Source organism: Phallusia mammillata, chromosome 1 (genome assembly GCF_965637545.1).
Source record: "Phallusia mammillata chromosome 1, kaPhaMamm4.hap1.1, whole genome shotgun sequence".
Lineage (NCBI taxonomy): Eukaryota > Metazoa > Chordata > Ascidiacea > Phlebobranchia > Ascidiidae > Phallusia > Phallusia mammillata.
This window is the reverse complement of record NC_137252.1, coordinates 16,908,147-16,930,507: the sequence shown is the minus strand read 5'-3', so window position 1 is coordinate 16,930,507 and position 22,361 is coordinate 16,908,147. Positions and strand designations below refer to the sequence as shown.

At 34.7% G+C, this 22,361-nt stretch overlaps 1 protein-coding gene across 2 annotated transcripts; it reads left to right on the top strand.

The window, feature by feature from the left end:
* The first annotated feature begins 3,565 nt into the window (after positions 1–3,565).
* On the top strand, positions 3,566–22,008 carry LOC145224078 (eukaryotic translation initiation factor 4 gamma 1-like). Of its 2 annotated transcripts, XM_080090510.1 has the most exons (31): positions 3,566–3,761; positions 5,343–5,380; positions 5,698–5,744; positions 6,468–6,644; positions 7,404–7,541; positions 9,773–9,863; positions 10,846–10,895; positions 10,958–11,017; positions 11,131–11,271; positions 11,687–11,779; positions 12,021–12,080; positions 12,443–13,051; positions 13,139–13,244; positions 13,315–13,439; positions 13,821–13,952; positions 14,443–14,634; positions 15,011–15,148; positions 15,219–15,434; positions 16,076–16,306; positions 18,265–18,369; positions 18,429–18,563; positions 18,745–18,873; positions 18,963–19,207; positions 19,423–19,553; positions 19,672–19,763; positions 20,158–20,333; positions 20,399–20,609; positions 20,726–20,827; positions 20,890–21,106; positions 21,170–21,310; positions 21,438–22,008. In XM_080090510.1, exons 1-31 carry the CDS (start codon positions 3,673–3,675, stop codon positions 21,614–21,616), a joined length of 4,596 nt encoding a protein of 1,531 aa, XP_079946636.1. In that variant the 5' UTR covers positions 3,566–3,672; the 3' UTR covers positions 21,617–22,008. The 2 variants fall into 2 exon arrangements, with proteins under 2 accessions (XP_079946636.1, XP_079946643.1); XM_080090517.1 differs by lacking the exon at positions 7,404–7,541 and having other exon boundaries at positions 3,593–3,761.
* Positions 22,009–22,361: the final 353 nt, after the last annotated feature.

Here is a 22,361-nt window from a genome sequence, read left to right as displayed (position 1 = left end):
AACCAGACAGAAAAAATGAAACAAACAAACTTACGCAGGTTTGAGCGAGCGCGATACGCATAGTGTAAACGGGCCTTTAGGTACGATACTCTCATCAATGATACTATACAACATAGTATCATTGATCTGATCCTTGTTAATGAACTTTCTGCGTAGGCTTCTGTTTAGTCAAGTTTATTAGGCTAAGCTTACTACTCTCACTATCCTTGAAACAATAAGCACATATATCACGGGTCGCCAACCTTTGCCACTCTAAAAACTAATCGGGCCAATTTCAAATTGTCACAGAAAAAAACAGCACTGGGAGCAGCCCTTTTTAAATTTGAAATAAAATGCCATTGTAAAAACGTTTTTATATCTCACGACATTCGACTTTTTGTTGTTAGTTAATTCCTTGCATATTAGGTACACAGTTAAGGCAAATGAAACTTCCCACGTAGCATCGAACGCTGTGTTTTCTTGAGACGCGGATTTTTATAACTTATCTGTATTTAATTTATATTGTTGGACAACTAGTAACAAACAGGTATTGTTACGCGCGCACACACACTGCAAAACGAAACAGTAACCTTGTGCGTTAACCTGCGCGCCACCAGTTTTCCTCTTCACGTTTCATAGACGCGGTTGCAGCTGACTACTAGAAATTTTCTCCGTTGGTACATTAATTTCATAGTATATCTATATTTTTTTCTTAAATTCCTGACTTTTAAGTACATTTTAACATTTCTCCCTGACGCAGATTTAAACACTAAATTCCCTGTCATGTCAGGGAAAATCCTGACGTATGGCAACCCTAATTTCCCTAAACTAACGGATATGGGCAAATAGTGACACATTATGTAACCACAGAAAGATGCATCTCTAAACAATAGTATCTGAAATCCCAGCGTGCGGCTTACAATCGAGGGCGGCTTAGATTTATTTTAACACCTCAACATGCGGCTTGCAATCGAGTAAATACGGTATGTATAGCAGTGGCGGCTCGTGCCTAAAAATTGTGGGGGCAGCCTTTACTGAACATATATAAGTTTTAGTAATACAAATCTTAATTAGCAACTCCATTGTGACGAAATTTTTGTTACGCATTAATGTACACGAGTGTAAACAGCAGACGGCATCATTTGTGTATTTTGTTTACTTGCACAGCGACGGGCCAAACACAATAACGTTCAGTAATAATGTGAAAAACAAAAACACACGTGGCACAGACTCGAAACGAAGCGGTTGTAAATACGGTAAAACACAACAGGAATATGGAAAAAAAAGTAATAGAAAAAATAGATATAAATGAGTATTTCAGTTCGACAACAAAAATTGTCATGTTTCATTTAAGTAAATTTAGTCACAGTCAGCGTTTTTAACATATTCTATGACACTTTACAGATTATTGTCACACAAAAAAACTAGCCATACAGCTTTTTTATTGGTACCATAACTAACAAATTTAACAACCACATTACATTGGTTTCAGAACTTGTTCATTTAAACGAATTTTTGTTTACAGACTATTAATTGTATTTTAGTTTCTTAACTGCTATAATTGCTGCTTGCTGGCAAATAGCTTATAATTCCTTTTTTAAGTGCAAAACGCCTTCAAGCTTTAAAATTTACAACACTCTCACTTAAATTTAAACCATATTATTAAATCTTGTGCTTCCTTTTTCCAACAAAAATGAATCATGAAGTTATAGTTTGGGCATGATAATTGAGAGCTTCTTCCTTAATCCCAAATGATAACTAAGAAACTGTTTTTCTATTTAGTACTAGCACTGCAAGTGCAAGTCTTTTGGAAATATTGGTGTTCCTCAGAAAAATTGGCATCTTTTTCCGTGTTAAAAAGAACTGTTTTGCCTTTGAAGGAATCATGGAAACAGCAAAAAGGATTTTTCATCCTAGTAATTTAACTTGTCAAAACATCATCTCTAGATTAATTATTTTCAAGGTAATCATGAACATCAGCAGAAACATTTTCATTTCAGTAACTAGCTTTTCTTTGTCAACAATAGGATATGCTTGGTGGCCACTACTATCTTGTCTGTAAAATGTTCATTCTTAAGAAACACTTCCTGTGAAGCAATTTAGCAGCTACTGTTTAGACAAACAGTACATGTCCATTATATCAATACACATGATTGCACTTGGTTGCAAATACTGTCCACATGGTGTGTTAAGAAATCCACACTTTAAATTGTCTTCACTCTTTTTTTTTTGTCTTCATTTCAAAATTCCTGTTGCTTCTGCAGTTGTTTGTTCTGCATTTGATATTGCCGGAATTTCAGTGAGGCATTTAACTTCACAGTCACAAATTTAATTTTTTTTGGTAGCATTAAGAACTAAAACTGAGTATTTTTTGTTGTTGCTTATTCCTGCATGACATTGGAGTAGCAGATGTTTTGTCCCATACTTTCATAAAACTTTTTAATTCAGTTATTTATTATAAAGGTTAGTTGTGACTTTTAAAGGTGTTAGATGACCTTTTTTCTTTTTCAAAGTGTTAGATACACTTATTTAATTTAATGATAACTGTAAAAACTGAAACCCACTTACAGTCATCTTAAAAGTCACGACTAACAGTCAAACAATAAATTTAATGATAGCAAAATAATTATTTAACTGCACTCACTGTCGAACTTAAAAACACAGTACACGGGTTTGGCTTTGGAGTTCACTGACGCGAAGCAGACAACACAACTATAGCGCTACGTCACGGGAGGGGCTGCGCGAGCCACAGCCCCCTCTCGCCTATTTCGCCCGGCATGTAGCTTTTCCAAGTGGCATGTAGCTTTTCCAAGCTTTTTCGCATGCGCACAACTGAAAACGTCATGAAACGTCACGAAACTGGAGCTGCAGCTCCGCCATAGATAATTTATTATCATTATTATTATTATTTAAAAAATTTTTTTTTCAAATAATACAAAAATTTTATTAATTTTATTTTAATAAAATGCCGATTAATGCCATAAAAGTTATTCTTAGTATACACTGATCAAACATAAAAACTATATGTAAAGATTGTTTTGTATAACAACTTGGAATAGGAATGTCAAGTAAAAATACTGGGGGTGCTGCAGCTCCGCAGCCCCCTCGCACGAGCCGCCCCTGATGTATAGAATGATTGCAAAAGCATTAGAAACCAAGTTTTATGGACCGCATCTATGCTGTCATATAAGTACGAGTGTCCTTTACTATAGTCTTGCTACTTTAATCTCACATTCTTCTATTCTGCAAATTTTACCAAGTTAAAGGAATACTCCTGACAGTGCAGCGTGCAAAAGTTAGCAACGCCCTCAAATTTTTGCAAAGTCTTTACATGTACAATGGGCTTGAATCGTTACATTAAATATGACAAAAAAACGGAAAGCGACATAGCAAATTGACTTGAGAATTCCGAAAAAATTTTTACAAGGAGATTTTAGACACGAATACTCACAAGTCTGCACACATAAATCGAAAAATGACGCATTAAGAAATATGTTTTCTATGGGAGTATACTGAGAGAGACAAGGGTTTTGGAGAGGAAGGTGGTTTGTCATGTGCTTTCACTTTGTTTTGCATCTTCGGAAATCGGGTTTTCTGGCCAGTTATAAACATGCATTTTTTGTTTTCAATTAATAGAGATATCTAGGGAAGTCCTGTTAAAAAAGGGACATACCCGATTATTCTGTTCGAGCTATGTACTCACAACATGTAAGAAGCAGACATAATATCCAACAACCTTCCCAACAGCCAGTGGATGGGCGCCTTCCAACAAACCCTCAACCGTATCCTTTCATTAGTCAAGCTTTATTTCACCCTGATGTAATTAAAGAGTATGTACACTGTAATTACACATTAAAAAATGTTTATTTATTCTGTTCTAACATTGTTTAATAGTTTAACTTGTCAAAAATATATCAGCCGTTTTTAAGTACTTGCAATAACTGTGTTTATAAAGATTGTTTTTCAGCAATTGAATGGTACCGAATATGATTAAGTATAGTTCAAGTGGAAGACTGCAGTTTGTCAGTTTAAGCTCATGCAAATATGAAAATTATCACAGTTTCTAACCATTTTGAATGTTTTTTGTAAAAACGCACTGTCAGCATCTTTTGTGTTCACACTTCACAAAATGGTAAACCAATCAGTGTTTGTGTATGTGGATTCAGAATTCCTCAGGTTAAATCGGTTTTGCCATCCCAATTTCTTTGTCATCATAGTAATAAGTTGTCGGTTGCCGTCCTAAAGTAAGACAGCAGACACAAAACTGTGCATTACTTTTTGCTTGTGTAAATTTTCTGTAAAGAGAATAGTAACATAAAGTATGTTGTCTTCATACAGCTTATTTTGCTTTTTTAGTTTGAATGTTTAAATTTTAATGGGAATAATATATACTTCATAACTTAGGGCATGAAGAAAACCAAACTACAAAAATGTGAAGCTCGATTTTAGAGGAAAATTTTTTAGGATTTTTTGTTAAGCTAATACCAAGAAAAACAGATTTATGTCTAACTTTAGTACATACATCTTACCAATGCTTACAGTGTGGAAGAAAATAAACCATAAAACATTATGTAACTCTGTCAGAGGCAATCACTTAATATGTATAGTTGGTTCTGTATACAGTTGCAGCACTTCAGGAGTCAAAAAGCTTGGCTGTCAAAGTTTGCAGTGCTTAGTTTGGCTGGAGCTATTGAAGTGTTAAATATGTTTACTTAGTTAATTTACCCAAATATATAATCATTTGATAAAACTAGTATGTATACGGGATGCTCAATGTATTTTTTGCAATTTTTACACATTAATTTTTGGATAATTATTTGAATAGCATTATCATTCCAACTTTATTTTTTTATTGTGATGTTATGCTGTAACAAATGTTTCGATAGTGCAAAAGTTTGTTTTTGTCCCTTAAAGTTGTTTCGGTTTGACACCTCTGGTTTAAATTATTTGTACAAAATGTTTTTGTAATATCTGCTTCAAGTTCAATTAAGTTCAGATAGGTAACAGTGCAAAAATATCTTCGATGCAAACACTTTTCATATATATATATATACCTTTAATGTTTAAAACAGTTGTCACAAATATATCACAAACGAGTTTGTCTCAAATAGACAGTTACGGTATCCTGTGCCGAGCCGTTTCTTTCCGTTGCAAAACTGTGTGTATGGTTAATGATCCAGTTCATGTTTAATTAAGTTACAGTATTTGCATACATGGTTGGGCTTTAATATTACCAATGAGATGCTTGGTTTCCTTTGTGGACACGAAATCTGATTATTTGCTTATTGTTTTATATGTTTTCATACCAAACTCATTTTTATGTTTTTGTTCCATACAAAGTTTCCCTTAACAACCTGTCTTAGCATTCCACACCCAACTGGAATATCACCCCACCCTCCACGTGAGTACTTGTTGTACTGTAGTTTTAAGTTTTTTTTAATGTGATCAGGACAAATGTGGAATAATATTATTTTGATTTAAGCATATCTAGCTGATTTAAAAAATATGAAGTGCAAAAGTTTAATTGTTTGTGTCTCTATTACATTATTAACAAAAAAATATGAATGCCTTATCTTATTGGAATAGGTTACTTAGTTTAGCCATATAACCATACATGTATATATACTTTTTCCCTCCATGTTTGTTAGACAAGAGACCATTCTTAATCCCATTATAAGGGAGTATGTGACATTAACTTCAACTGTTCTATTTTTGAAGGTGGATTTTCAAATGCAGGAGGAGCTCGTAGCTTTCCGACTTACTCAGTGAGTTTTGCCACTGTTATACTCATTTCATAACATAACATTTGTTAGTTTTTAGTATGATGGTATGATAAAAAACTAAATCCATCAAACCCCTAGGCCTAAACAAACAGTTTATTCCAATTTCGCTGCCACTTGGATTTTTAACCAAACATTTATTTTATTACATGTTTTCATCTGTTTTGGAAATGTTAGTGTTACCATAGGTGCTGCACATAAGTATGTCAGGTAACACAGTAAAAACTTTGGATTTGTTGCTTACGCAAGAATCAGACCAATTTTCACCATGCGTTATATGGTTTTGTCAAACCCTTACATAGCAAATACTGTTGATTTCAATCACAGTTATTCTATCACAACCAATTTATTGTTTAAATGAATTACAATTGTGCAGTGGCCTGCAGCTTTGGAATTGAAACCTATGCATAAAACCAACTACTGTTTTTTCTACTGGTGTTTTTACGAAGAGAGGCATTTCTGTAATGTTAAATTTGGTGTTACTGTGCACCAACATGCATTCATTTGCAGCAGAACCTAAGTCATATGGCAGAATGGCATTGTGTGAAGCTTATAAACTGCAAGCTTTAATGTAGTTTCAACATAGTGGTAAAAAAGATTCTGTGTATATTATGACAATGTGTGGCTTACCCCCCAAAAACTCTAGGGCCTATGTATGTTACAGTAACATTTTGCATTCCTTAATCTTCAAATAAAAACTACTTGCAGCCTGGACAATCGCCACATCAAAGTGGCCAATATTTCGCATCTCCTGCCAACACAAATGATATAAACCGAGCACATGTAGTGGCTTCAGCTCCTGCTCCAGTGAAACCTCATGGCAATGGAACACCACAACCTTATTACTTCTCAACACCAATGCCGCAGTACCAACAAGCGGCACAGGTAACTTGGAAACCAAATCTGCATGCTAGAAATCATTACCCCAGTACTCAGCTCTAAGCTTTGTATTTCTTGTTTTTTAATACTTTATTTTCAAGCATTAAAAATGATACTGGGTTTTGGACTATAATGTGCTTAATCTCTTTAACTAAGCCAGAGATCAAACAAAAGCCCTCACTAAATATATGCTAAACTTATGATGCAGGTTGTGAAACATTTTTTTAGCATGTATAATAGTTTCAACATATGAATTTACCTTTATAGTATACATATGTATAAATAGTCAAGATTAGGTATATATTGGCAGTTTATGGGGGTTGATCAAAGTGGGACATTCATGCCTACAAATAGTGTGCATGAATTAAACTATGTTTAAAGCGACCTGGCAGATGCAGCTGTGCCAATATAACAATGTTTGTTTCTTTGTTGACCTGGTACTTAAATAACCGTTTAATGAAATTAAAACACACACACACACATATATAGAGATATATATTCTGAACAGTAATAACACCAGGCTACCACAAGTAATAACAGTGTAAAACTATAGAAAGTTGCCTGACCTTATCAATATATGTACTCACTGTGTTTTTTTTCAACCCTTTAATGCCAATAACTATAAGGATGACATGTGTGCAACTTGTGCAGGCATTACGAGACAATATTTTCTCAGTAGTGTTAAAAATTAAGCAAAAATGAATGCCTGCAGTTTATATCTACACTTTGTCATTTGTTTTATGGTCAACTTGTACACTTGTTAAGATGCCTCCGAATTACAATCCACCAGTAACGAAGTTCTCACAGCAGACTGGTCCTACTACTCAGTTTCCACAAAATGTTCCACAAAACACTCCTCCGCCACCACCTCCAGTGATGCATAGTTTTCTTCCTTATCAAAGAGTCAGTATATACACACTTTTTATTGCAAGGTGCAACTAGGGATTGTACGAGCTGTTTGGTGTTAGCAAATAGTATGTAATGTTGTTTGGAAGTTTACAAGGAAATTAAACCACAGAAAAAAATTATATGTGTCATTTTACCAATATATTGCACTTAGATTTGTCTTCCTATAATGACAAAATGAATGTACTATTTTTTTTTACATAACAAACAATTTAGGGTAATAAAGTTTGTTGTTGCCACAACTAGATTTGTGCCAATTTTTGAAACATATATTATATATATGTAATTTTTTAGATGGCCGAGAAACTTATTAAATATTTTTTAAATGCACCTTTCTGGTTTACATATTTGTGCTTTTGTATTGACACTGACCAGCAAAGTGTGCACCAGGTTTTTAATCTAAAAAATAGAAACATTATTGGAATTAAAGTTAATTATGGGTCCCCTTCCCTGAAGGTTTGATCCACAAATTACCCAGCGGTTCACCCACAGGCCCCCGAAACGTAAAATTTTCAACGCTGGTCTGTAACGCTCGTTTAGTGAAGAAAGCGTGCTTTAAATTTATTGAAATTTGGACATATGTTAGATATTAATTCAAACTTGGTCCACCAGAAGTTTGACCTCAAATTACCCAGCGGTTCACCCACAGGCCCCCGAAACGTAAAATTTTTAACGCTGGTCTGTAACGCTCGTTTAGTGAAGAAAGCGTGCTTTAAATTTATTGAAATTTGGACATATGTTAGATATTAATTCAAACTTGGTCCACCAGAAGTTTGACCCCAAATTACCCAGCGGTTCACCCACAGGCCCCCGAAACGTAAAATTTTTAACGCTGGTTTGTAACGCTCGTTTAGTAAAGAAAGAGTGCTTCAAATTTATTCAAATTTGGACACATGTTAGATATTAATCTGAACTTGGTCCACCTGAAGTTTGACCCCGAATGACCCAGCGGTTCACCCACAGGCCCCCGAAACGTAAATGTGTCTAACGCTCGTTTGGTCAAGAAAGACGCTGTAGGCAGAAGTCCCAAAAGAGTACGTTTACGAATAATAGGGCAAAGCGGGAGGGCTCAGCTTGACGTCGGACAGACGTTTTACGAGACGTCGTTTTGGTGATTAGAAATCAGCTGTTTTGCACAGCAATGCTATGTCGTTTTATTAAGTTATCTCTCACATTTTCAGTTTTGGCAAAGGTTTCACACATATGACGCGATTTAAACCTAATAAGCGTGCTTCGGTTTCATATAATGTCAAGCAAAACTTTGTTAAACAAACTAAATATGAAAAAATAAACTTGACTTTTTGCAAGATAAAAGTTTTTTAAATGCTCGTTGTTAGGTTGGCCGCTGCATGACCACGGGTTACTTAAGGTCAATTAGTAGGTATTACTAACACAGTTCAGAACTTTCTTTCGCCATAACGTAGCGTTTTTTTTTTTTTTTTTAATCAAATACTCAAGGCATGTATAAATTAGGTCAAATGGTGTTGTTGAACACCAAGGAAGGCGTGCTATTGAAAAAGGTGTCAAAAGGTCAAACAGTCGTTTGGTGTGTGCACCCTAAAGGTTCCTACAGGTCAATGGTACTCATTTTGCGAAACAAAGTTAAATGAAAAACTCGTTTTGCGAAACAAAGTTAAATGAAAAGTTATGTATACACTTGCAGCAAATCGCTTTTCAATTGTCTGTAACACAACTGTTACAGCTTTCTAGAAAAAATTGTGTTTAAAACCCGACCTTGGACGACAATATCTGGGTCAAAGCAAGAGATTAAATTGAAAGTATTTGTTTCGTTCTTTTTTTAATGTTTTTGTAATTATACGACAATAATAGTGCAAAAAAATACAACAAAATTTTTCATTGTTGGGTTAACGCTTTCTAAAAATTTGTTCTTAAGAATTTAAAAATCACCGCAACATTTGTTTACCGTAAATCCGCACAAACACGCGTGTGGGGACCCATTAGTTTTTGTTGACAAAAACAATCATATGTGTAGATCAAATGATGTGTATAGTAAATTGGTAAATATCGTATAAAATATATAAAATGGAAGTATATCAGAAAGCCACCATTCTAGTTTTGTTTGTATATTTATGCAATGTTTAAGTGTACATGTTAGAGATAGACCAATAGGATTTTTCAGGTATATCAATTATCAGTAGTTAAGTAAGCCAACAATCGATATTTTAGATTCTGAATAGGGTTTCTAATTCTAAAATTTGTTTTTTCAGAGGTTTATGTCGCCTAACCCACCGAACCAAGTGATTAATACAGGACATTCACAACTTGCAGCAACTTCTCCTACATACTATCCAGCAGCACGTCAGTATACATTATTTGTGTAAAAGGGACACTTTTTCTGTTAAATGCTGGTTTCTTTACCACACTTGGTAAAGAAAGAGTGCTTTGTTCGTTCAATTTATGAATGTGTTAGGTAGTTATCACAATTATATCGTTAATTGTCAGGTATAGATATGGGTTCAGTGGAATTTTAGTAACAAATATCTTATTATGTAGCAATAACAAATGGTATTGTGTGGTAACTGATGAAATAATACATTGTATCTGAAAAATGTGAAAAGTATTGGTATACATTCAGTGTCAGTGTGATCTTATGTTTACAAAACTGATATAATAATTTAGCGTATTTAAAAAGCATCATCAGTTTTTGTCAGAAAAAAAATCATGAAAAATTACACAAAAAGTAAAATGTTAAGTACTAAAAACAGTTATTGATCTACTTATAGTAGCTGTATAAACAATGTAGACGTCCTTCACATAAACTATTACTAAAAACAGAGGTGGTAATCAAGCAAGAAATGGTGTATATAAATTGCAAATATACATATTAAAGTAAAGGGCCTATTTTTTTGTGAAATTTTAGGAGTGCCCTTTTCAGGTTTTAGAAACAAGCCATTTCGTCAGCTGCTTACTCTTGAAATGTAGCATAACGTTCTGTAACACAAATGTGGCAACACAGTTTTATAACATTGTTTTAGTGTATGCATTATTGGGGGTGTCCTTTATAAAGGAGACATATTTACGTTTTAAATTATATTACAATGCCATTTATCACTTTTTGTTTTGTGTTACAAACCATAAGACACTTGTGTACAACTGCTTTAAATTAAACAGCACAGTTATGTATGTGGTCTTTTTAACTAACCCAATCACGCCTAAATCAATGCCTATTTGATATAGTCGCCTTTGTTGTTTTCAAATCTTTTTCAATTATAGTCAAGGAAAACCGTTTATTATTGAGAGAATATTATTGCATGGGAATAAAAAAAATGTTTGTTTGCAGAAACGATGTACCAAAGCCCAATGCCGCCTGTTTCATATCCAGGTTACGAGGTAAATGCATTTTATGACTGGTGTTATGCAATGCATATAAACAATATATGCTTTACTTACAGTCATATCAGAATCAAACTCCACAGCAAACTGTTATACAGCAATCTCAACCTCAAGTGCAGGTTGGTTGAAGAGATTTAAGCATTCACTTAATTATTTTTGTTCAGTGAAAAATGTTAAAAAATGAAAAACATCCTCACAAATTAAAGTTTCCATAAAAAAAAAATGCTTGCAGGCTGCCCCCACTCGGAAAAAAATTATTATCCGAGATCCAAACACTGGAATTGATGTGACAAATGATGTACTATCTAGTCGTGGGACAGATCCTGCAGCTGGAAACACAAATTCTGTTCCAACACCTGTGTCAACCAGTAATGTATGTTTTGCCCAAAAAATTATATATGTACGTTAACACCAAAATAACTTTAGGCGCTTTCAACGAGTTATGTACCAAGTTATATATTTTTTTTGTAAACAACATGTTTCTCACTTGACAAACCATTTCTGATCTAGTACATATAGCATACAAAATAGTCTAGAAAAACTATAAAACAATGCAAACTTTTGATTTGAAAATTCCTACTTTTATCACTTTGCTGTAATCAAAAAAAATCATGAAAGTTAATCTGATGATCTGTTATCAAATTTTTTGCTGAACCTGAAAGATTACATTGCAACTTAAATGTTGAACTACAGCACAGCTGTTTATCACTATCTACAAATGTATTGCTCTCGTTAAAGCAATACTGTGAAATTTTAAAATTTATATTTTTTTGTATGTAACTTACTAGGTAAGCACACCAAAACCCCAAGATCAGATATGTGCACAATTTGCTGCAAAAGTAGCTGCTGCTGCAAATCAACAGCCTCCTGCAGAAACCAAGGTAAATAAAAGTAAATTAAATTCACAGTTACATATAAATATTGTTAATATTTTACTGCATACCAGGAACTGTTATATTAAAGCTGCTTTAAGAGAAGTAAAAAAGTCAGCAATGATAGTATTAAAAGCACAATTTATAAATGTTGTACAAATCTGCAAGTACAACACATTGTTTTTTTCTTGAATAATGTTGATACATTTAGTTTTTCCTCTTTTTCTTACACATATTTTACTTTATTTAGGATAAAGTCCATGTTCCTGAAGGGCAAGTGGAGAAGGTTAATGAATTAGTAGAAGGACAGGTGATTATTGGTCTTCTCAAGCAGAGGACAAATTGTTTTTATCATACTTTTTTTTGTCTCATATTGGTTTGTGTTTTTTTTTACCAACTAAATGACAAAACTCCAATACATATTTACTGATGTATAGGTAACAACCAATGTTTCCTCTCAAGTTGCACAGTTTGCTATTTAAGCCACCCTTTAATTAGTTGATGGCTAACAATAAGTTTATGTAATAAAATTTATATATTATTCATAAATTTGAGGGATAATAGCAGTTTACATAAAATTGAAAGATACTAAAATCTATCCATTTTCTTAAAATTTTGGCACAGTGAATAATGTTTTCAAAAAACTAATATTTTAATTTAATTGTTATGTAGGTGTCAAACAATGGGTCAGAGACTACACTGCCAGAGAAATTAAAAGACCCCACAGATTTAATACCTGCTCCTGATGTAATAAAACCAAGTCAAACATCAGACATTGAACCAGCGGAGCAAGTAAACATTGCTCCCAAACCAGTTGCTTCTATCCCAACTAACACTTCCAGTCATACAGAAGTAAATGGGGCAAGCATAGATGTTCCCAAGACTGATGCAGCTGTAGAAGTCTTAAAAAGCGAGGCTGTGGAACAGTCAACAGGTGATATCAAATCTGATGCAAGTAAAAAAGTCGTCCAAGAAACCGCACCTGTCCAAGAGCCCCAAAATGCTGCTTCAGATACACCTGAAGAGAAAAGTGATGTACAAACTAATTTAAAAGATGACAAGGTTGATGTAAGTAATGGGGCTGCAAGTGATTATGTGAAAGAATCTGTTGCTCCACCTTCAATTGAAATTGTCCCTGCAACACCACCAACTGCTGTGCTGGTTAAAGAGTCAAAAGTTGACAGCAGTGTTAAGAAAATTGTTGATCACAAAGTTGAAAGTGATGTAGTCCCTTCGGTCAATGAGAACTTGTCAAATTCAAAAGAGGAAACTCCGTCCCAGGTAATTTACATAAAACAGTATAAGTTGACTGTAAGTTAAGTAGTTAGTAGTAATCAAACATTTCAATGTTCCAATTTAACTTTACAGGACAGTGTGCAAGACATTTCACAAGACGTGAAGGTAGAAACTCCTGATCTGGTGAATAATGTCCAGCAAAATGAAGTTGAACCTAAAGTTGCAGAACAGGAAGAAGGTATACAACAGGGTATATTAAAACTACAAGGAAACATTTTTGATCAAAAACTGTTGTGTTGCATTTTTAGATCAAGCTGACGTTAATGATAAGAAAGTGTATGACAGAACTTTCCTTATGCAGTTCCGTTTCCACAATACGTCCATGGAAAAACCAAGGGATTTGCCCACTATTGAGGACATTATTATGGACAGGGTAAATTGTGTTCTGTGTATATACTGTTATAGCTGGTATGGGGCTTTACTCAATAATGCAGCATACTTTTTACCATTCTATACAGCATTTTCTCTTTGTCTTTTGAAAAGATTTTGGTTTAGCAGTATAAGGAGTTCCTTAAATGTTTACTGCTTGTGAATTCAGTTTTTATTGTTTAATACCAGAATGGAACCAACAAATATACCACAACATACATTCAATTTATAAAAGTACTAGAGTATTTACCTGATTTTTGTTTTGACATTGTAGCTTAGTGTGGTGTTTCAAATATATAAACCTTCAATTCCCCTTGCACATATTTGTGTGGTGTTGTTGCATGTTGTAATTTATACTTTGTGAAAATGTAATTTTTGTTGTTAGCCTTTACCCAAATCAAGTGTTTCTAATGCAATGCCTTCTCTTGGTGATGGTATGTACCGAGGTGGAGATCGTCCTGGTTCTGATTTTACTCCAAAATATATGTCAAGCGGTGGTGGCGGTGGACATGGAAGGGTAATTTGTTACAAAATATACTTTTGTATGGTGTGTAGGTTTGCAATTTGGCAAAACAAAATGACTCTTCTATTCTGTTTTTGTTACATTGCAAAGATCCATAATTTTAAAAAATACGGTAAACCTTGGTAAAACGGATTCGGTTATTCCGGACCTTCGCCTGTTACATATTACAGAATACTAGAGGTACAAATGATTTGTAATGTGGTAAGGCTTTTACTAATCGACATCAGTTAATCCGGATCTTCGCCTTATCCATACCAGTTTTTTGGTCCTAAAGGATTAGGATTACTCAAGGTTTACTGTATAAGTAAAAAATGCTTTCCAACTTACAAATTAACTTTGCTTTTGTATTCTCACATGTGCTGCATTGAAGCAGTACTTAGGTCTATGTGCTTGAAAATTGGTTTGGTGTTTACCTTTATATGCAAACTATCACAACAGGAAAAACGCCTTGTGGGCAAAAAGCAAATGTGTGTCATGAATTTAGACTTCCTCAAGAGGAATGAGGTCTGTTCAACAAAGATCTGGGGGATATGGTGGACATGGTGGTGCACCAAAACCTACCAAGAAAATTTCAATACAGCGAGAACCAGACCTGAATCGAACTGAAAATGCATGGAAACCGAGCAAGGTTGATGCTGGAAATGAAAGTCATTCAGAAGAGGAAACAAAAACTGCAGTAAGTCTCTTTTTATATAACTTCATGTGTCAGTAATACAGACTTTCAAACAGGACACCTAAGGTAAAGGTTTATTATGCAGGCTGTATACAGCCCTTCTCTCTCTCTCTCTCTCTCTCTCTCTCTCTTACTCTCTCTACAAGACAAAAAACAACAATTTATTTTGTTTTGGAAATACCAAAATATTGTTAGCAAAATGCTGTGTCGGTATGAAAAAACAAAATTTAAGGTAGTGAAGTCTGGTTCAATTTACAGTGTATAAAGATGAAGTGTGTAGTTTCATGATTAAATAATTTTTTTTGCTGCTACTTTGTTATTGGTGTGCTAAATCTGTATTTTGTTGGTACTTGTTAAATGTTTGCTCTGAAATTTGCAGGATATTCTTCGACGAGTGCGTGCCATTCTTAACAAACTGACACCTCAGAAATTTCAACCATTAATGGAAAAACTCCAGGCTCTTGAAATCAACACAGAAGTTCGATTGCGTGGTGTAATTGATTTGATATTCGAAAAGGTTTTTACCCAACTAAATGCAATGTATTTATATTTTTAAAATTTCGTTTTTACACAACCAATATCTTTAGGCAATTGATGAGCCCAACTTCTGTGAAGCTTATGCAAACATGTGTCGTACAATGTCTCAAGTGCGAATTGCTACTTCATCTGCTGCTAATCCTGGCTCAACTGTTGAATTTCGAAAAATACTTTTGACAAGATGTCAACGTGAATTCGAAAAAGACAGAGCAAATGAGGAAGCACTAAAAGTTTTGCGAGAAAAGTTTGAAAACGCCTCTGCCCAGGTAAAACAAGCACTGAATTGTTCTATTTTAAATTTGAATTAGTTTATAGATTCAGGAAAGTGATCCTGTTGAAATGTGTCGTTGACATTCTTGCCATGTGGAGTGTATATAGACACTAGGGATGCCAAGCCGAGCCGAGCCAGAACCTGAGTACTTGGTACTAAGCATCACTGTTTTTTATGCTCAATGCTTGGCCAAGCAGTTGCACAAACTGAACCGAGCATTTAATTCGCATATTCATGCCCTGCTAACATACAAAACTAGTGTTTGAAAGGGTATCAAAGAACAAAAATTACTGTTTATTTAAATGTGTTAGATGGTGGAAACACGCTTACAGCTTAATACACTGCTGGTGACATAGTTTTTGCTGGAAAAGCAACAATACTCGCAGGGAATTGGGAATGTTTGTGATGTCACAATGCACCGAGCGTGCTCAACCGAGCAATAACAATGCCAGTTTTGGCCCGTCCCTAATGTATATCATTAAGTAATACTTAATGTGCAAGTGCAATTATGAGCTATGCTATCATTCAGTCCAAAACTGTGTCACCCCTTTTTCCACAAATTGTGTTTTATTTCTTCTTAACTGTAAAAACGTCTCATTGTATCATAATCGAACAATGATCACCATAATTATTTAGGAAAAGCCTGTGATTAAAGAAGAGCTTGATTTGGCTGAAACAAAAGAGAGAAGACGAATGTTAGGAAATATTCGATTTATTGGAGAGTTATTTAAACTTTCTATGCTGACTGAAACAATTATGCACAACTGCATTATGGCACTGTTCAGAGGAAAAGATGAAGATTCACTTGAAAGTTTGTGTAGACTTTTGACAACAATTGGAAAGGATCTTGACCATGATAAGGGAAAGGTAATTATGGAGTATATGTATATCCCATAACTTTACCCCTAAAGTGGAAAAAGTTTTTTTTTTAAGTTATGAAAACGTTGGCTAACATTGGACCCAATAAAAACTAGAATAGTGCTTTCCCTATATATTGCCAGTTTATATATACTCATATTTAACGATGTATCACATATACCATTTACTATATTTATAATGGATATATATTTGACACCTACATTTCATTGGGTCCCTATTTTTTTCCTGGCACTTTATAACATAATTGTTTCTGCAAGCATAATCTAATGGTTCCCCACACATATGCATATGCGATTTGGTAACAGTAAAAATAGGGCACAATCATTGTTAGATATTTACCAATTTACCATACACATCATTTGATCTACACATATGAAAACGAATGGGTCCCCACACACGCACTTGTGCGGATTTATGGTAAACAAACATCCTGGTTATTTTTAGATTCTTGGGGAAAAACTTAACCAACTTTAGCCTTAACCCAACTTTAAAAGTTTTGTCCGTATTCTTTTTGTATCATTATTGTCATATAATTACAAAAAACAGTAAACAAGAACAGGAAAAATACTTTCAATTTAATCTCATGCTTTGACCTTGATATTGTCGTTGAAGGTCAGTTTTTAAACACAATTTTCCAAAACTGAAAATGTGCTTGATAACTTAATAAAATGACATAGCATAGATGCGCAAAAACAGCTGATTTCTAATCACCAACACAACTGTCTCGTAAAACGTCCGTCCGGACTTCAAGCTGAGCACTCCCGCTGCATTCACCCGCCTTAATCTTAAACAAGTGAATTCTGAGCACTCCCGCTGCATTCACCCGCCTTAATCGTAAACAAGTGAAAAACTACCTTGAGAGTTGAGACTTCTATCTGACTGAAAGTGTACACATATTATGGGCTGTAAAAGTAACTATGTGGCCGATTAAGGCAAATTTTTAAATACTAAACGAATAACCTACTGCAAACAATTGTTTAACATTTCAGCACATTAGGGCTTATATTTCTGGCCTAAAACTTATAATTTGGGGGTTTAAGGGGTAAAAATGGGTGAATCCAATAAAAACTTACAAAATTCTTTAGAATAGCTTACATTGCACCAACCAAAAAAGCATGTAATCCTCAGATTATGTACTTGGGTCAGTACAGCCATTTTTTTTTTTTTTCGTTTTGGGGGCCTGTGGGTGAACCGCTCGGTCGTTTGGGGTCAAACTTCAGGAGGATCGAATTCGGAACAATAACTAACATCTGTGCAAATTTGAATAAATTTAAATCACTCTTTCTTGACCAAACGCATTTAACAAACCAGCGTTAGACAGAAACCAATATTTTGGGGTTTAAGGGGTGAAAATGGGTAAATCTTTTTTTAAGGTACAAAATTCTTTGAAATGCCTTATATTGCACCAAACTAAATGAAGTACTTTAGCAAGTATAGCCGTTTTAAAAACTTCACGATTTGGGGGGCTGTGAGTGAACCGAGGGATCAAACGGGGTCGAAATTCACATTCACCATGTTTAGATCAATATCTATAATGTGTGTAAATTTAAAAAAGTTTAAACCATTCTTTCTTGACCAAAACGTGGGAACAAATCCGCGTTAGAAAGAAAAAAAGAAAAAAAATATAGACAAAAACAATATATATGTGTTCCCTTCAGGGAAGGGGACCCATAATAAGCATAGTAGGTCATAGTTTATGTGCAGTGTCACTATGTGGTCATCCTTACTAAGTCATCCTTCCAGTTGTTTTTTTGTTTTGCATTATATAACAGCAGTAGTTAGCATATACCAAAAAAGCTAATAACAATCAGTGCATATAGCAGTGCAGTGCACAAATCTAATCGTCTGCTAAAATAGAAGGAAATACTAGAAAACATTTTGTTTATTTGCATTAATATTTTTCCTGAAATTGTTCATGCAATGATTTTTACACTTTTTGCAAACAGCAAAGAATGACACAGTACTTCCAACAAATTGAGAAAATCATCAATGAAAAGAAAACCTCATCTCGTGTGAGGTTCATGCTACAGGACGTCATGGATCTAAGAATGGTATGTTTTTTGTATTCATTATTATTAACTTTTTAATGGCATTTTCAAAACTTTGTTAGAATGGTTGGGTTCCACGTCCCATCCAATCACAAGGTCCAAAGACTATTGATCAAATTCATGCTGATGCAAAGGAAGAAAAGCAACAAAAGGCCTTACAAGTTGCAGCAGCTGCCCAGAATGCTCCGAAATCTCAGGTTTGTTTATGTTGTTTTGAAATTGTAAAGGTTTGCATTCTTTACTACAACACGCTTGATAAAGTAATAAAATAATGTTTGGAACCTTCTAAAGGTTTTTAATGCCTACCTATTTGGTTCGCTTACAGACTTTGTAATCTCATTCAATATGTATATATTTTAAAACAACTGTTTGATTTAGTCTCGTGGGGGAAGAATGGGAAGTAGAGGTGGAGGGGGAGCAGGAGGACATGCTGGTGGGGATGAAGGTTGGACAAAAGTTCAACAAAAACCAACTCGTTATGATCCGAACAAAATGAAACTTTCCAAGGTTTGATGACATTAATCAGTGGTTGTTTTCTGGAAATGCTGGTTTTTAATCCTGCCCAAACTATAACTATAGCTTCCCAAACTTTGCAGACCCAGTTTGATGAGTCAACTGTTACTCTCGGCCCTACTCGAGGTAAACTTGGGTGGAAATCAGGCAGTGGTTCATCAACAAAAACTGGTTCTGGTGGTTACAGCAGTAGAGACAGTTCAGATTCTGGCAGCACCCCACGATCTTCAACTCCCACCACAATGAACCGTTTTTCTGCATTAGGTGGTGGATCTTCACAACAGCAAGAACACACATCACCGTACAACCAACGAAGAGTGCCTAGCCGGTAGCTACAGATTTTAAATTTTTGTTACTGTTGGTAATACTATAGTTACATCAAAATTTGTAAAAAGTGACAGAAATGTAGATTAATATGTAAGTTATACTACAACACCTTGGCTCATCTTTTGCAAATCTATCTGTACTGGGTTTTCAAAATCATTATGTTGTATCAAATCTAGTCTATTAAGGTCTCAGTAAAGAATGTGCTCAATTTTATAGACATTCAAGTCGAGAAGGAACAAAAAGTGGATCCCGTGGCTCAATGCCTGCTCCTGCCAGGGATGAAAAACAAGCGTTGATTGACACAACAAGAAGATTTACTTCACAGGATCCAAAATTAAACCTACCTGGTAAAAAATTTGATTAAATTTGTTCATTTTAAACTTTATCTTTGTAATTTCCATTTTTTTCATGTAAGTAACGTTGTGCACATGAGTTTTATAAGCAAATATAATTGTTGTACTCTAGCTCCGGTACCTACAGTAATGATCACTGAAGAAGTCATGAAAACCAAGTGCAAAAGTATAATTGAGGAGTATCTTAGTATTGTTGATACCAAAGTAAGTACGATGTTGTTATTTTTCAAAATTTTTTACAGTGCCATTGAAGTCATCAGCAATTGGCTAATAAAAGCCATTACTGTATTGTTTAGTGCCAAACTTAAACTTATAAATGCTTGATGTATGGTATAGTTTTTGAAGTCAGTCTCTTCTTTAAATACAGTTACATAATGACAAACATGAGTTTGAATATTGGTTGTTTTAGATCACAATAAACTGTTTTTTAGCTGTTACTGAGTTTTACTAATGATTTTTTTCTTTCTTTAAAAAATATTCTCTAAAAAAAATAGCGACAAACTAATCACATAACATTATAAATGTAAAAAAATGTATTAATCCAAGCAGAACACATGTAATGCTTACCTAACCTTACAAATCAATGCATTTTTTCTAGGAAGCACAGGAGTGCTTGCTGGAGCTAAGGACCACAGCTACAATGTTCAATATTTTTGTTCGAGTTGCAATGCAGTTGTCGCTTGAAAAGTCCAGCATTGCTAGAAAAAACGTTGCCAAGTTGATGGTCCATCTTTTGTCCAATAATATTGTTTCTGTTGATGAGTACATTAAAGGGTATGCTTTTTATTTTATATAACGCCTTTTTCAAATTAGGCTTTATGATATTCATCTTTTTTCAGTGTGCTTCCAGTCATCACAGAAGCTGTAGATTTGGAACTTGATTTGCCGAAAATCTGGGAATGCCTTGCAGATCAAATAGCTCCTGTTTTAGGTGCCCAAGCAGGTGGCGCTTCACTCTTAAATCTTTGTCAGTTAATACAACCTCTAAGAGAGGAAGAAAAGACTGACATTTTTGTTGCTGAAGTCCTAAAACAACTTATACAGCAGACTGTAAGTACAACTAAAGTCGTGCTGGAACTGTAATGAGTATTTTTGTTTTTTATTTTAATGTTTGATTTATGGTTAACATATGCTTTTGAAGTTTGTTTTATGACCATATTTTTTAGAATGTGTCGCAAGTCCTGGAAATGTGGAACAGTTGTCAGTTAAACTGGATGATGATCACATCATTAAGCAGTAGTTCGCTTGGCGAATTTCTTGAAAGAAAGGTATGTTTGTTTACTGCCTAATTGTAGCATTATCTTGGTATTTACGATTTTTCTTTTTCCAGAGTTTACAGATGTTTTCCCCACATGATCAATTGGAATCAGACCCTACTTCCAAAATGCAGCTATATGAATCAAATATTACAAAACTTCTGGATAAAAATAAAACTCCTGATGAAAATTTTGACGCAATTGAATTATTGTACACTGCCGAAGAACGGGTGCAGACAACCTTTATTCGTGCATTAACTGTGTCAGTTTGTCAAAAAGCCATTAAACAGGGTAAATATTTTGGCACTGCCCATTATACGTGAAAAAACAACAACTAAAATTTCGATAATTTAGGAGATACCCTCATGGAAATGGACAAAATGGTTATCAAACGACATATACTTCTTTTGAAGAAGTACATTGATACAGAGGACAAAGAGTTGGAAGCCGTTTTTGCCCTGCAAAGGCTTTGGGTTTTGTTAGATCAGCCTCCAAGTATGCATGTTTTTGTTACATCGCTTACATCTATAGCAAGTCCCAAACTGTTAGACATTCACTAGTTGCTACTAAAATCACCAAATATCGTATTTTGATTAAAACGATCTTCTTTCTGTTGTTGCAGATATTTTGAAATTATTGTTTGACTCCTTGTACGATGAAGAAATCATTTCCGAACAAACTTTTTTCAAATGGGAGGGCGACGATAATCCTGCCGAATCGGAAGGCAAGGGAGTGGCCCTTCTCTCTGTTAACCCATTCTTTACATGGCTCCGAAATGCAGATCCCGAAAGTGATGACTAGTAAATTTTTCGTCTCAGTTGTTTGCACTACTCCTTCACATAATGGTGAATCTGTCCTGCCCCGTCAAATGCCAAAGCATATTTTGTTGTAAAATGTAACGGGGAACGGTGCCTGATGCAGGCAGTAAGTGTAAGGGTGTGTTTTATTTATTATTTATTGCCTTGTATATGAATTGTGATTCGTGGATTTCCTCTTGCAGTGAGCCCCGATCTGAGTCGCGTGCAAATAATGTTTATTATAATGCATTAATAGGAGGTGATAATTCACACGATTGGTGCTGCAAAGAAAGATTATAAACAGTAATTAAGGTCGGCTTGCGTTTCTTCGAGGGAGTTTGCATGTCACTCATCAGAGATATCTTTCGCCTAATAAAGTTGTGATGTAATACTGTATGTATCGAGTGGAGCCTTCGCATATGCAGGAAAGTGGGCATTCTACATTAATTGTTGGTCACATGGCAGAAATTCATTATTTGACGCCATTTTTAAACATTGTTTAAGGAGGGGTAATTTGACAGCAAAGAACAACGTGGTCGCTGAATGCCTAAATTCCACAGTTAAGCGGTTCAGCGGTTTTGGGGTGGAACTAAGTTACAACAATCCGCTGTTCTGGTAAAAGAAATTTGTCATCAAGTTTTTGTCGAATTGGTGTAAACTCTCATTTTTAGTAAAATAACTTGATTTTGGGTTACGATTTTCCCGCCTTCACGCTAAGCATCTTCGGTGGATGTTTGTTCAATGAGTTC

Excerpts from the sequence above, each read along its gene's own strand:
- LOC145224078 (XM_080090510.1), top strand. The coding sequence starts at position 3,673 with ATGTACTCACAACATGTAAGAAGCAGACATAATATCCAACAACCTTCC. Across the intron at positions 9,864-10,845 it reads TACATACTATCCAGCAGCAC|AAACGATGTACCAAAGCCCA; the intron begins GTCAGTATACAT and ends GTTTGTTTGCAG. Across the intron at positions 18,370-18,428 it reads ACGTCATGGATCTAAGAATG|AATGGTTGGGTTCCACGTCC; the intron begins GTATGTTTTTTG and ends AAACTTTGTTAG.